This window comes from Apodemus sylvaticus, chromosome 10, assembly GCF_947179515.1.
Source record: "Apodemus sylvaticus chromosome 10, mApoSyl1.1, whole genome shotgun sequence".
Classification (NCBI taxonomy): Eukaryota; Metazoa; Chordata; class Mammalia; order Rodentia; family Muridae; genus Apodemus; species Apodemus sylvaticus.
Window position 1 is genome coordinate 56,222,863 of NC_067481.1, and position 14,757 is coordinate 56,237,619.

Below are 14,757 nucleotides of genomic sequence, written 5' to 3' on the forward strand. Positions count from 1 at the left end.
AGAAAGTGAGCTCTGGCTGGCAAGTCAGGCCTGACCCAGGTCCAGCCTCATTCTGGTGATTCCTTGGCTAGGGCTATTCAAGCCAAGAAGGGATGTCGGGGCAGAGGAGCAGGAGAGAGTCTCAGCGCACAGGCTAGAGTCCAAGGAACCAAGTGGATTCTCTAGAGAGCAGGCTTGGCGTGCTCGGCCCAGGGAGCTGGCTGCCAGCTGTTTATTGCATAGCACAGTGCCTGTACCTTTTTAATGATTTAACAAAAACCAAAGGAAGGATACTATTCCAAGGCACAATAAAAAAGCATATGAAGTCACGGGGCATGGCGGTATGAGTTTGTAATCCCAGCACTTGGGAGGCAGAGACAAGAAGACTGAAGGTTTGAAGCTAGCCTGGGCTACATACTGAGACCCCTTTATTAATTTTTTTAAAAAGAAGAAAAGGACATATTGTCTGCAGCTGCTTTTGTGGAATGGCCTAGCTGCAGCAGAGACTATAACCCACAAAGCCCGAAATATTTACTACTTGGCCCTTTTCAGAAGTCAGTCAATCTCAATTTCTGAGATTCTCAGAGTCCTTTAGTAGTTTCCATAACTGATTAGAGATGAGGACTCAGAACAGCCCAAGAGTTTTGGGGCCAGTGCCTGGAGTCCCTTCATGCCAGGAGCCATCTCCAATTTCTCGATGATCCTCATAGCAGTCAGTCATCCCTGCCTCAAATCCGTGAGGACCTTAGACAGCCCACGTCTCTCTTGCCCCACTGTGTGTGCTTATTGGTCCTACTACATGTGGCCTTTGCTTTCAGAACAGGTCAGCTCTGGTTCAGACAGCAATTCTGACCAGTTTAGGAATCAGGACTCTCTGTGAGAGTGTCCTGTGAGTGTACTGTCAGCAGATGACCCCGTGCTAGCGTAAGGCACTCCTGGTGTGCTCTCAGGGTATAGCAGGTGGAAAGGGTGCATAGACTGGGTGTTGTTCCGTGGACGGTTAGGACACCCCAGGTCTTGGGTTCACTCCGGTGATCGAAGGAAGGAATGGAAAGAGATCCTTCCCACCATAGAATCCAAACACGAGTCTCACAGCCTATAGAAACCCTTTCCTCTGCACACCCATAAAGCTATGAGACAAACATTTAGAAAGCCAGGTGCTGGGCATATTTGGGCCTCTGGGAACCTGCCCTGTCAGTGAGTAGACTACCCCTCCTCTCTCTCTCTCTCAGCTGTCTGATCGCTCAGAAGGGCAAGCACCAACCCCCCAGGGGAAAAAAACATATGAAATGACCTTCCAAAGCCAGTGCCTGGACCCTCTTACATGCTCTCTTTTTTCTGACTTGCTTTGGAAAAGGGGGGGCTGATATGATAGCCAGTATAAAAATTTTCCCCTTCCCCCCGAGAGACAGTAGACCTGGGCTCCATTCGAGGATGTCCCAGGTGCTTGCATGACTCATGCTTAGAAAGCATGTGCCCTGTTTTGTCCAAGCCCGGGCAGCCATGGACCTTGTGTGTGTATCCCACCTTAGACAAGTTTGGTTGTCCAGTGTGCCCCATGGCCATTAGCATGAATATCCATCTGCAGATCTGCAGTATCAGACCAGGCCATTCGGATATTGCTTCCTGAGAGTTTCTGCTGGGACCACCCTAGCCTTTTAGGGCTAGGTTTTTAGGGCCTGGTCCTAGGTCCCGCTGAGTGCAATCTGTGTGCAAATCTGCTCTGCACTGTGAACTGTCCTCTGCCTTTGCTTCCTAAAGGCACATAGCCTGGTTCCTTTAGGAGACACAGATCTCTTGAGGGGCAAGCCTTAGGTTCTAGGTGTAGAATGCAAGGTCAGAGGAAAGACACCAGTCAAATGGTGGCTACAGACAGGATTGGAGGTCACTTACCCACAGTGGAATGAATGCTCCTTCCCCTAGAGCACTGGCTGTCAACCTTCCTAATGCTGCGACCCTTTAATACAGTTCCTCATGTTGTGATGACCTTCAACCATGAAATTATTTTGTTGCTATTTCATAACTGTGTTTTTGCTGCTGTTATGAATCCTAGTCTAATATGCAGGATATCTGATATGTAACCTCTGTGGGGTCACAACCCACAAGTTGAGAAACACTGTTCTAGAGGGACTTTGGATCCGTGGTTTGATCTCTTCTAGAAAGAGGAGGCCCAAACTTTTGACAGCGGGTAACCTGTCCATTTTGACAATGGAGCTGACTGGCTGAACTTCCTCACCTTGCCAGAACACAGGGAAGAGTATAAGAAGTACAGGGATGAGCTACTAGTCTAGGTAGAAGAGGACAATTACAACGGGGGCCATGGGGCTGCTGAGATGGCTCAGCGGTTAAGAGCACTGACTACTCTTCCAAAGGTCCTGAGTTCAAGTCCCAGCACCACATGGTGGCTCACAACCATCCATAATGAGATCTGACACCCTCTTCTGGTGTGTCTGAAGACAGCTACAGTATACTTACTTATAATAATAAATAAATCTTAAAGAAAATGGAGGCCATGCCTTTATGAGCCCCACCTCCTTCCTTCACACCCCATTCTACCGACTAACCAAAAGCCTTAACCAATGTGAAGGGAGCCCTGGGGAACTAGGACCGGGCTGCAGATACCCAGGGCAGGTCCCCAGCCCTTCCTACTGCCCCTACTCCTGTCCCTCCTTCACAGACGGGACTCATGGTGTCCCTTCCCGGTGAGGAGAGGGGAACACATTGATGCGCCCAGGATCCCTGGCCCTGCTGCCCGCTTCCCTGTCTCCCTTTCTCTCCCTTTTTGTTCCTTTGAGCTGAGCTGTGGAGTGGGCTGGGGGAGGGAGGCTAAACAGTGGGAAACATCTTCGCTGAGACCCTTATCTTTCCAAGGACAAAAATAATGCCTTTTCCCCCCTCTTATTTGTCTCTCTTCCCTTTTCTGAACCTCATGAAGAGATTCCTGTGGCACCACCCACCACTGCAGCCAGCAGCGTGGAAGAACCAGAAGGTGAGACGGCCTTAGCTTTTTGCTTGTTACCTTGGTTGTATTGTAGGGACATGAGTGGGGACATGGAGTGGGGACATGGAGTGGGGGCGAGAGGCCCAGACCCTTCTGTGACTTTCCCTGCCCCCTCCCCCCAGCTAGGCTCTGTTTTGTCTGCATGGTCTCCTCAGCTGCTCTGAAGAAGAAGGAACCACGAGGCACTTCATTATAACTCTCCTCCTAAGAATAAAGGTAGAGGGTGTCTTAAGAGAGCCAAGGGCTAAGAACCCTGAAAGTGGAATGCTCCCTCCTCGCCCTTGGAGATTAAGTTGACAGAACCTCACAAGGACTGGGCCAAGGATTCCTCGCCTTCCTGAGGTCTGGGGAGAGCCAGGGTACAGTGTGGGTGTTGTGAGGAAGGAGTACATAGACACGGGGTCACAGTCAGAATTCAGGAGCTCTGAGACTCAACTGGGAAAATAATCTCATTTTCACATTCACCTATTACCTGAAGACCCAGCCTCTCCTTCGTGACAAAGGTAGGTACCAGCTGCGGCTGCTGGCGGTGTCCGCGATGTGTTCACCATAGCAGCCATAGCTGTGTTCACATTACAGATGCCACAAGATACTGTGTGTGCCCCTGGCTGCTACTTGAGTTAAGAAAGCACACACGTGAGAGGTTGCACCCCACAAACTTGGGAGAGTTGAGATAACTGGACTTCAGTTGTATTTTCCTATGCACTGATAGATGCTCCTGGATAAGATTATTGTAAGTGAGAAATGCTATAAAATGCAGTAAATATAAACACCCAGTCCTCACACAACTGAGCAATGAACTATCCTGGGGTGAGTGGGCACAGCTCCCTGCTGCTACCCAGCATCACAAGAGAAGGAGCAGATCCAACCTCATCCGTTCACAACACGCTCAAAGCATGGCTTCTACTTGATTCATGCCGTTTCACACCATAGAAAATCAAGACTGTTTTAGCATCAAAAAATACTATTCTGAGAAAGGGTCCACTGGGCTTCTTGGTAGAGGAGAGGTTTCACATCCCTGGTTCAGGATACACAGGGAGCTTAGAGCCTCCACAGGATGTGTGCCCTGTTAGGGTCACACGAGGAGACCCCAGTCCCAGGATAGGAGTGGTAATGAATGGCAGAATGACATGAAGGTCTGTCCCCATGTCAGGCTGGGAACTCTACCTTCTCTAGGTGGCTCTATAGGGAGCTGGGGGTGAGCTTGTACACTCAGGTGGTCACCTGACTCTGGATCTAGGGGAAGAGGGGCTTGTATCCTGGGAGCTGGAGAGAAAACAGATTCAGGACTTGACATCTATAGCCACGGCAGCCTGCACTCAGGAAGACATATGCTGGAAAATCCTGGAATCATACTGGGAATAGTCCAAGTCCCAGTCCTGGTGTTAGTTGAGGCTTCTAGTAGCCTTGGTTGAACCTCTGGCGGGAGAAGCGTAGCAAGGGCCAGGGACGGCCCCATGGGTGCCTGGGTGCTAGATACTAGACTGGGGATATAGACGCTGAAATCTCCAGCTCACCGCCCTTCACAGCCTCCCCCCAGAGGCTCCGTCCAGAGGCCAGGAGCTGTTGTTTACTATACTAACTTTTTAAAATTAAAAATCCATTCCCCTCAGCTCCTTGAGAGGCAGGAGGATCATGTGTTTACAAGTCTGAGGACAAGATGGGCAGAGAGACCCTGGATCATGAAAACCACAAACAAAAGAATTCTTCTCTCTTGCTGGGGACAAGGATACTTTAAAAAACAAAACAAAACACAGGGGGTTTTTTTGTATTAAAAATGAGGTCAGATACTGAGTTCACTTGAACACATGCTCTGCCTGCTGGTTTAATCTCTAGCACCAACTAATTAATTAATTAAAATAAAAATTAGGGGATAAGAGTTTTAAACTTGGAAGATGTTACAGTGGGCATTGGATTATTTCTTATGTTTGTGTATATTTGGGTGTTCATGTGTGTGTGTGTGTGTGTGTGTGTGTGTGTGTGTGTGTGTGTGTGAATGTGTGTATTATCATGTATGGAGGCTCAAGGTTGGCCACAGGTATCTTTTCAACTGCTCTGCACTTTGTCTTTTGAGACAGGGTCTCTTGTACCCGGAGCTCTCCATGTCTGGCTAGTCTAGCGAGCCAGCATTCCTGGGCATCCCCCATCTCTGCCTTCTGAGGGCTGGCATGAGAGGCAGCTGCCATGCCTGCCCAACTTTCCCATGGTTCTGGGTATCTGAACTCTAAGGCCATTCTCCTCTGAGCTGTCTCCTCAGCTCCACAATTCCAATTCTTCTTTTTAAAATGAGTTTTATCTGTCTGTCTGTCTGTCTGTCTGTCTGTCTCTCTCTCTGTGTGTGTGTGTGTGTGTGTGTGTGTGTGTGTGCACCTGCCATCAGAGTCTAGAGCAAGGCACTCACGATTGGACCCTGTGGCACTGATTGTAAACTGCCTAAAAGCGGGTGCCCGCATTCCACTTGGGTCCTCTGGAAGAGCGACGCATACTTCTAACCACTGAGACATCTCTTCAGCCCCCAAATTTGAGTCTTTATACCGTGATGACGACTTGGCGGTGGTCATCTGACTAGTCATAAGTCCCCATGATACACCTGAGTCACTCAACTGGATGGAGTGTGCAGGGGCAGGGTACGCAGTTTGCCCTAGGACAAGAAGGACTTAATGGTGTGTCTCCCGGAAGTTTTTCTGGACCTTGCAACTTGATTTTTGGGTTCCTTGTAACTATTTTTGGCTTTTCTTTTTTTTTTTTTAAACCTTCTAACACAAATGGACAATTGAAGTTGAGCAGAGGGCCTGTGTGAATCATCTGAAGGTCTTGGCTTTAAGGGACAAAAGCCTAAAACAGCTGTGGTGCTGGGCAATCAAGCCTGAGGCCAGGGGAACGCCCCAGTCCAGCCTCACCTCTGAGCCACGCCCCTTAGCTAATTACCTTCTCTGACTCCTTTGGGTTTTGTGACTATCGTTTCTTCCTTTAGAGCCATAGCAAATATGACTGAAAGGAATCACTCCAGTGCTTCTCCTGAAGAGAGAGTGGGAAAGTAGGTCGTCTGGGACTTGGAGCAATGCCTGAAGCCTCGGCCTAGTCTTTGCAGCCTTCCCTAGCGGCTCTGCCCAGTGGGCGCCATGGCTAAGACTCTGGAGCTGGCCATTGCGATGACCTAGATGACCTGTCGCACAGAGCCTGGCTGGCTAAGTTGAGGCGTTGCGCTGGAGGCTGGAAGGCGCTTCAGAAGTGGGGTCCTGGAGCTGAGTCCTTCCACACTGTTCATGGGCACAGTGAGGGAAAACCCTTCCAGACCACTTGTGGGAACTGTGTGTCCACATCATAGAGGAGAATTAATAAGCCATGGGCTGATTCTCTAAGCTGAGGGGGAAATGTCACCCTGCACTCAAGCCCTTGGAGAACCAGCTTTTTGGAGAATGCTCTTTTCTGCTCTCAGGCAGGGTGACAGGGACTAAGCAGTCTGCCGCAGGTGCGTCTAAGAAGAGTTGTCTGTTTGGGACACAGCTAGTCACTAGATAGAGGGACCTCCACTCCTGTGTTGGAAGAGGAACAGCTGCCCTGTGGCAGCTCTAGGCAGGTTTTGACCTGCAGCCATTTGCTTTTATGGGGTCCCTTGGGTGAGTGGGAGGAGCTTGGGTTTGGAGTTAGGCATCAATCAGCCAGGGTCCTGAATGGCTCTGAGGGTATTGCTGCTAGCACAGCTTCCCCCCCACCACCACCATTAAACAGAAAGGGGTGGGCACTGCACTCCTTCCCTAGCGCCCCGGGGCAGGAAGGACCCTTTGCGTCTGCTTGCGCTTCCTTTTCTGCACAAGCACCTGCTCACTCCCCGGCTGCCTCTGGCAGGCAGCTTCACCTGTAATTCTTCTTGAGGCCCGAGGGCCACGATGGTAGACACGCCACCCTGCCGTGGCTCATTTGCAGGGCGTGTTGCTTCCTTGGAGGGCCATCCTGCCCATGACTAGCTTCAGGATACACCATTTGGATTCCGTGAGAGTTGAGTAGGGAAGAGACATGCAGGGCTGGCTCAGGGCCCATGAGAGCCCACTGCACCTGGGCTATGGTCCTTCCCTCGGAGCCCGTAAAGCCCATAACATGGAAGGGTAACCCTTGGTGGCTTCCCTCATTTCCAAGGCTCAGACACCTGGTGGCAGCTCACCCTGGGTTAAGGTCCAGGAGTGAGGAGCTAGGCATCCCCTGGGCTCCCCACCTTTCAAACGTGGTCTTGGGATGTTCCCCAGATGCCTTTCTATCACTTTCGCCATGCGTAGGGTCCTCTATGGACTTTTGGCTACTACTTCAGTGGCTCTGGGGTGGCACTGAGTGGCTTTCTAGGGTACCATGTAGCCTTTCAGAAGAGCCCAGAGAGACTTGATAGCTGGGGTGCAGGAGGACATGGTCCTCAATGCTAACAGGTATGCACGGGGGAGGGGTGGCCTCCAGTTTTTTGCTAAAGAGAATGAGTTGAGATTTGCAGAGTGGGCCAGCCTGGGCCCAGAGCCACAGGGCCTCGCTGATCTTGCCATTTCTTTCTCTATGTAACTTATACCGAGAATCCTGATGCAAGGGATTGTGGTGGGATTATACTGCAGGCGTCGTTGATTCAAAGGTGGGATGCCCAATAGGAATTGAAACCTACAAAATCCTGCTACCTGGGAGCCTGAGACAGGAGGATCACAATTCAAGATCTGCTTGGTCTATAGAGCAAGGTCAAAGCCACTTTGAACAAACGAGGGCAACCCTGTCTCAAAGTACGGATGTGACCGGCGAGCCCAGCATAAGGCGCAGTGAGAGGGAGGGTCTGTGCTCGACGCCCTGGTTTCCATCTCCTGAACAGAAAACAGAAGCAGAACTTCCAGCACAGGGCACAGAGGTAGAGGTGGAGGCTCAGTTTCTGTCGGCTTTTCTGTCCAGTCTGGTGGAACTGGGGCAGAGCCCTATCATTTTGGGAATACTGGAACTGGAGTAGTGAGAGAATGCCAAGCACACATAAGTGAAGCAATAAAAGAGTGGAATGGATGTTTGGAACAGACACCAAGGAGCAGAAGGAAATGGAGTTTCATGCCTTGTTAGGGAGAGCAAGACCCAAACTGTCAAAATGTCAGTTCTCCCAGAAGCAAGCCATAGATTTAGCATAACTCTGGCCATAGCCTCCATTAGATGGGGCAGGATTCTAAAGTTCAACCAGAAAAAAAAAAATCAGTGTGTTGTAAGAAAAGCCAAAATTTTTTTAAGGTGACTAATGAGGGTAATTAGCTCTACTGGATATTCTGAAATTTGTAAGCAGGTTGTTTAAACGAGTGTGGCATAGGAGTGGAGAGGTGCCCAGAGGGACTTGGTACCAGGGCAGTGTGTGACTACAGATGAGAGAAGCGCTAACAAATGCCGCTGGGAAAACCTTTGCCAACAAGCTTAGAGTCCCAGATTCTGCAGGATATCACCGGTCTGTAATAACCTAAAATAAGACATATGTATCTGCATGTCTGTATGGCATATCCACACATATGTACACATACATCAATGTGATCTCCAGGCAAAGATGTCATCCAAGATAGGACATAAAAACCCAGGAATTGTAAAGGGAAAGGTTTTGTATCTATAAATGGAAAACTCCTGTACTTCAGAAATCTCTCTAAGCAAAACTAAAAGGCAAACTTGAAGCTAAGAAATCTATTGTGTTGTGGCTGACAATGGTCAAAATCCTCAATAAATGAAAAGCATTTATGACTCAACAAGAAATCCTAATGTGAAATTGAGTTGTAGAAGTGAACTAGAAACTCAGAGAATTTGTACAAATAGCAATGAGTACAGGAAGTACTGTTTATATGACAGTATGACCAAGAGTACCATCTTAAAAACTTTCTAGATTTAGTACTCAAGCACATGGGGTACTAGGGGTTCAGAGCTAGGATCCTGCACATTCGAGGGGAGCTCTCTACCAGTAAGCTATTTCCCTAGCCTTTGTTTTCCTTTAAATTTTCTTTTAAGATTTAATTTATAAAATAAATTACATTGCTATGTGTGAGTTTATATGTACCACATGTGTGCAAGAACCTCCTGAAGCCAGAAGAGGGCATCAGATCCCTTGGGGCGTGGCTGCTAGCCACCATGTGGACGCTGGTTTCCTGGTACTCTACAAGAGTAGCAAGTACATTTAGCCACTGAGTCATCTCCAGACACTAACCTCTTTTTAGTTTGAGATAGGATCTGACTAAAGTACCCAGTCCAGCCTTGAACTTTTTTTATTCTCCTGACTTCACCACCTGAGTAGCTGGGATTATAAGCCCAACACATCAGATCTGGGAGGTCTGACACCATTTAGGAGATAAAAAGCAATCCCCAGTGTTGACAAGGGTTGGAGGGACAGGTACCCGGACACTTACTACTGGGGGAGTAACTGCTACCTTTTAGGAAGGGAGGTTGGACGTCATATGATCCTTGTGATATACCTCTGACCTGTGAGCTCACTTCCATCTAAGGAAACATTCGTGTTTAGCAGAGTTGGCACCACAGATGATGATTACCACATTGTTGGTAGTAACCAAAGAGTGGCCTACATGTCTATTGTGTTTTGTGAGACAGGGTTTTGCTGTGTGTCCCTGGCTAGCCTGGAATTCAACCCGATACATAGATGAGGTTGGCCTTGAAGTTGACTTTCTCTCATCTGTCTTAGCACTGGGACTGCAGGTACCCAGCTTGAGGCAGCCGGCGGTTATTCGGTGTAGTCTGCCTGTAGGACATGTGAATAGAGAGATACTGGTGTCCGCTGCAAGTGACAGAGGCAGGCTGCACAGCAGACTGCATGCAGAGAGGCATCCTTGTGCAGAGATTGGTTTATAGAGTGTTTTGATTAAATTGTTTCATTATGTCTGTGTATTCACTGCTTCTCAACCAGGGGCTCTTCTGTCCCCAGGGGACATTTGGCACTGTCTGGAGACAGTTTCAATTGTCACAACTGGGGGTAGGGCGCCACAGGCATGTCATGGATGGAGCTGCCAGACACCCCACATGCGCGGGATAGCCCCACAACAAAGAGCTAGCCGTCCCTCAAGGCCGACAACACCAGGCTTCAGAAAGCCTGGTGTATTTATATAGTACAAGCCCATGTGTTCTCTGCAAATTTGTTGAGAGAGACCAGCCTTCCCGGACAGAGCGCTCACTCATTAGCTATACAGCCCATTGCAGGGATGGGGCTGAGGAGAGGGGAAGGCCGAGGCCATTAAGCCAGCAGACATTTTTGTGGGATTGTGTTTAGTTGTTTGCCTAATCTGGTTTTTTTTTTCCATGCTAAAATTCATCTTTTAAAAAAGTTGTCTTGGATTTCACTATACATTGAATTATACCTCAAGTTAATGTGATCTAACTCATTAAACATCTTTTTACATTTATTTATTTGTTTGTTTGTTTGTTTGCTGTGACAATAGCGCAGAGGTCAAAGGACAGTTTGCAGGAGTTAGCTCTTCCCCTCTGCCTGGTGGGTCCCTGGGATTGAACTTGGGTCATCAAGCTTCATCCTCTCACTAGCCTTTATTCTGAGGAATTTCACTGAACTGGCAGGAATGGCGAAGAGCAGGGTTCTCACTGCCTAGGTTAACAATTCTGTTCTGTTTTGTTGTTTCAGCCACCTCTCTTTGCTTTAATGTTCATGTATATGTATATGATGTATATGTATGTGTGTGTGTGTGTGTGTGTGTGTAGTCCTGGGATCACCCAAGGTCTTGTGTATGTCAAGCAAATGTTCTCCCCCTGGGCTATACCCTCAGCCACACCTAAATGCCTTTAGTGAAAAATGCAGACATTACGCCAGTCTGTCCCCAAACACTTCAGAATGATGCCCATGTTCAGGAGCTTCTTGGTTGTCCCCATGTGTCGTGCAGCTGGGTTGCTTGTGGCTTCTTCATTAAGTCATTCTGTGATCATGTGACCCTCTAAGCACTGTATTTAGAAAGGGTCCTGGGATGCTTTCGAGAACATGATGAATGGGAAGTGTCACTGCCAGGGAACCGTGCTGCCTGTGTAGTGCCTGCGGTCACTGGGGAGCCCATGAGCCCTTGAGGAGGAGGTCATGCTGTGTCCAGCCTGAGCTCAGGCCAACCCCTCTGGCTTTGGGGAGGTGTGAGTTCTGAGTTTCTCTCACAGGGTCACTTCAGAGAGCAATGTCCAGAGCTGCCTTGTGTCATCTTGGTGAGTGTAGAGGGTTTAGAAGCTGAAGGGGGATGAGCAATTTTTAAAAAGGGTATTAGACATGCTTTTTACAGTTTGGTTGTGTTTGATAGAAGTGCTAAGGGGGTAGATCCCAGGGTTCCTTACACTCTGGGCAAGTTCTCTAAACCAATCATTCTAGGGTTTCAGCTAGAGTTTCCATGCTCAGCAGAAACTGGCTTTGGGCTGGGGTGCTTGTGGTAGTGGTGGGGGCTGGCCCTAATGGAAGGGTGGAGCTTCTCAGGCAAGTGATGAGAATTGGTGTCCCCTTGGGACAAAGCAGCCCCTACTTGAACATCACTGGGCTAAGCTCAGATGTCTTGCCCAGCTGCCGGAACTCTCCAGGTAAGGGAATCAGAGATAGAGCGAAGGAACTATGGGCCTCTTCTGCCCTCTGCTCCCTGGCTTGAAGCCAGACTGATCCTATATGTATTATGGGATGTATTAGGTTGAACTTTGCAGACTTTATTGTACCTACAGGTCACTGTTGGGGATACCCAAGGGACAATTTGATGTGATGGGACTAATTTTTCTCTTTCCTTTTCCCTCTCTAGATTCCCTAATTCTATTATTCTCTCTCTCTCTCTCTCTCTCTCTCTCTCTCTCTCTCTCTCTCTCTCTGTCTCTGCCTCTCTCTCTCTTACACACACACATACACACACACACATACACACACACACACACACACACACACTTCTTCCTTCCCTCCACCCTCCCACCCCCCACCCCCCCCACCCCTCTCTCCCCCACCCCCCTCTCCACTGCCTTCCTTTGCTTTCTCTGGTCCCCTCCCCTGCCCTCTCCCGCTCTCCCCTTCTTGAGCCTGCACAGAGGGCGAGGTGGAGGTCAGGCAGGGCGTAAGCAAGGTTAGAAAGCATCTGCCCACACCCCTGCTGCCAGGGTTCCTTGTCACCCTAAGCAGCCCAGAGCAATCACCCTATTGTTCCTCTGTCTCTGGGCCTTTGCTTGTGGAGCTATCCCCAGCCTGGAGAAGGACAAAGGGAAGAGCTGGGGGGTCAGAGGAGCAAGTGGGATAGAATATGCAGTCCTTCGTGGGCGGTCTTCTCTCTAGGACCAGAGGGGGATGCATGATGGTGCAAATGACAGGTGTCAGGGAAAAGAAAGAGGATAAGAGGCTCTGGTCCCACACCCCACATCCCAGGGATCTCACTGGCAGGGGCTGGTGGGGTGATGTGCGGGCTCTGAAGCTTGGCTGGCCTGGGGAAGATGATAGGGCATCTCAGGCTATGCCAGCTCGTACCTCTGCCCACACTTCTGAATACTGGGCTAGGCTATTGCTGTCCATGTTGCCCCTCAATACCCCAACAGCCAGTAAAGTGGAGTGGGTGAGTAAAATCCCCTCCAGCCCCGAGGCTGAAATATGGCCCCCGTGTTGACTCCTTTGACTAAATACACTATCATCTGTCAAACCACCTGTCTTAGTTAGGGCCTTATTGCTGTGAAGAGACACCATGACCACAGAGACATGTTTCCTTCTTATAAAGGAAAGCATTTAACTGGGGCTGGTTTCTAGCTTCCGAGGTTTAATCCATTATGATCATGGTGGGAAGCTTGGCAACATCCAGGCAGAGATGGTGCTGGGTGAGCCAGGAGTTCTACATCTTGATCTGCAGGCAGCCAGGAGGACACTGTCTTCTGCAGGAACACAAGGGAACTTTGTCTCACAGGAAAGTCAGGAGAAGTCTCATTCCACAGTGGGCAGAGCTTGCTTGAGCACTAGGTGACACAAGTCCTCTAACAAGGCCACACCTCCTAATACTGTCACTCCCTATGGCCAAACATTGAAACACGTGAATCGATGGGGGCCAAACCTATTCAAACCTCTGTACCACCCCAGACTTAATGTCCACCATTAATGTCCCCAGACTTAACAACCACCATCAGAGTCATCAAATCCACCCTTAAGAACCTGGCTGTGAACATAAATGCCCTGGCCCTGTGGAAGAGGACACTCCAGCCCTGGACTTGGTCCTCATAGAAGCCATGGAGTTGGGCTAAATGACCACCTATTAAGTCCTCTTTCGGCTCAAAATCCTGGGCCAGTGTCAGATATAACACTGTACACCTGTTATCTCAGCACTTGGAAGGCCATGGCAGGAGGACGGAGAATTCAAATTTGAGGCAAGACTGGCCTACACAGTGACTTCCAGGTTTGCTTGGGCTGTATATCAAGACCTCGGGGCCTTGTTGGAAGCCAGCTGTGAATACTCTGAACTTCTCTTTCCCATTCTATGGTCAGCAGCTAGGCAGAGTCTGGCAGGCCAGTACTGGCCTTATGTTCCTAGGCAAAGTACCTGGAAGTAGTCTGTGAAGCCCTTTTTGGTATATGTGGAGGTGATTAGGGGTGATTTGCAAAGTGGGCAGATAGCAAGGGATAAGAAGGAGGACAGGCTTTGCCTAGTTACCAGGTAGCCTTCCCCTGGCATACACAGTTCTTCACATTGGTGAGGACAATGGGGTCTTAGGTCAGAAGGCTACAGATGCATGATGCTTACTCAAGCTGTACACCCCCCACCTACTCTAAATCGTGAGGTGTCCAGGGAAGAGGAAGGGTGAGAGGGAAAGAGAATCTATTGATATGTCTGTACACGGTGTGCATGTGGCATCAGAGGACACATCTGGTGGCTGGTTCTTGCCTTCCCTCTAGCTCAGGGTTTCTCTCATTCATGCTATACTGGCTTGACCCATGAGCTCCCAGGTCATTCTCTTGCCCTCTCTTCCCATCCTGTGGAAGTAGTGTTGGGATTAGAGGGGTGTGGCTCAGCATCAGCGGTGTACCCGTGCTCTGAGGATGGGAGCCAAGCTCAGACTTGCACAGCAAGTGCCTTTATCCTCTGGGCCATTTTTCCAGCCCCTTAGCTCCCCTCGAATAGGACATCTTCTCTGCTGCTCTCTCCCTTGGCTCTAAAAGTTCTGGGTGGGGTCATGTGAAATCAGTCCCTTTCTTCTGTTGCCAGGTTGCTTCTAGATGTGACCGAAAGATCACAAACCTGTGTTTATCCTGCTCTTCAGATCAGTGAGCACGGTGACCCCTTTCCCTGGTCCCTCCTTCAGAGAAGGCAGAATTTTCCAGAGTCTGGGACAAATGCTACCCATACTGTTTGATGGTCTCTGCTTAGAAACAGGGTCCAGTGGGTATGGTGGTACACACCTGTGATCCCAGGAGATAGGAGGATCAAAAAGGTTCCACTCTGGACCTCATGTCTGCCCTTCATCCTGTATGTGGTGGTAGTTTTATTGTATGTTCGAAAGGTAATATGATGCCAGCCATTCCTTTAGGTTATTTGGGGGGCAAGTATCTTGAGTTAGGTTTTCTAGAACTTTGGGAGCCTAAGACAGGGGTTGCTATTGAGGTAGTTAACTGAGGGGTACTTCCAGGCAAGGAAGTCAAGAGAGTGAAGGGCTAAAACCCTTCCAGCACTCTGAGGAGGCAGTCCTGTGGGAGAAGATGCACTAGATAAGGCAGAAGCCAGGATATTACACTTCTTACATTAGTTAACAACTGGCTGTGGACTTCCTACCTACTGGAACTGGACTGAAGCTTGTGACTG

General features: G+C 49.2%; 1 protein-coding gene across 2 annotated transcripts in view; it reads left to right on the forward strand.

Annotated features, from left to right (window-relative positions):
• Ntn1 (netrin 1) overlaps window positions 1-14,757 on the forward strand; it is a 177,527-nt gene that overhangs the window by 126,971 nt on the left and 35,799 nt on the right. For both annotated transcript variants that reach the window (XM_052196193.1, XM_052196192.1), the window contains exon 5: window positions 2,915-2,968. In XM_052196193.1, the coding sequence (XP_052052153.1) occupies window positions 2,915-2,968 (54 nt within the window). The remainder of the gene's footprint in view (window positions 1-2,914; window positions 2,969-14,757) is intronic.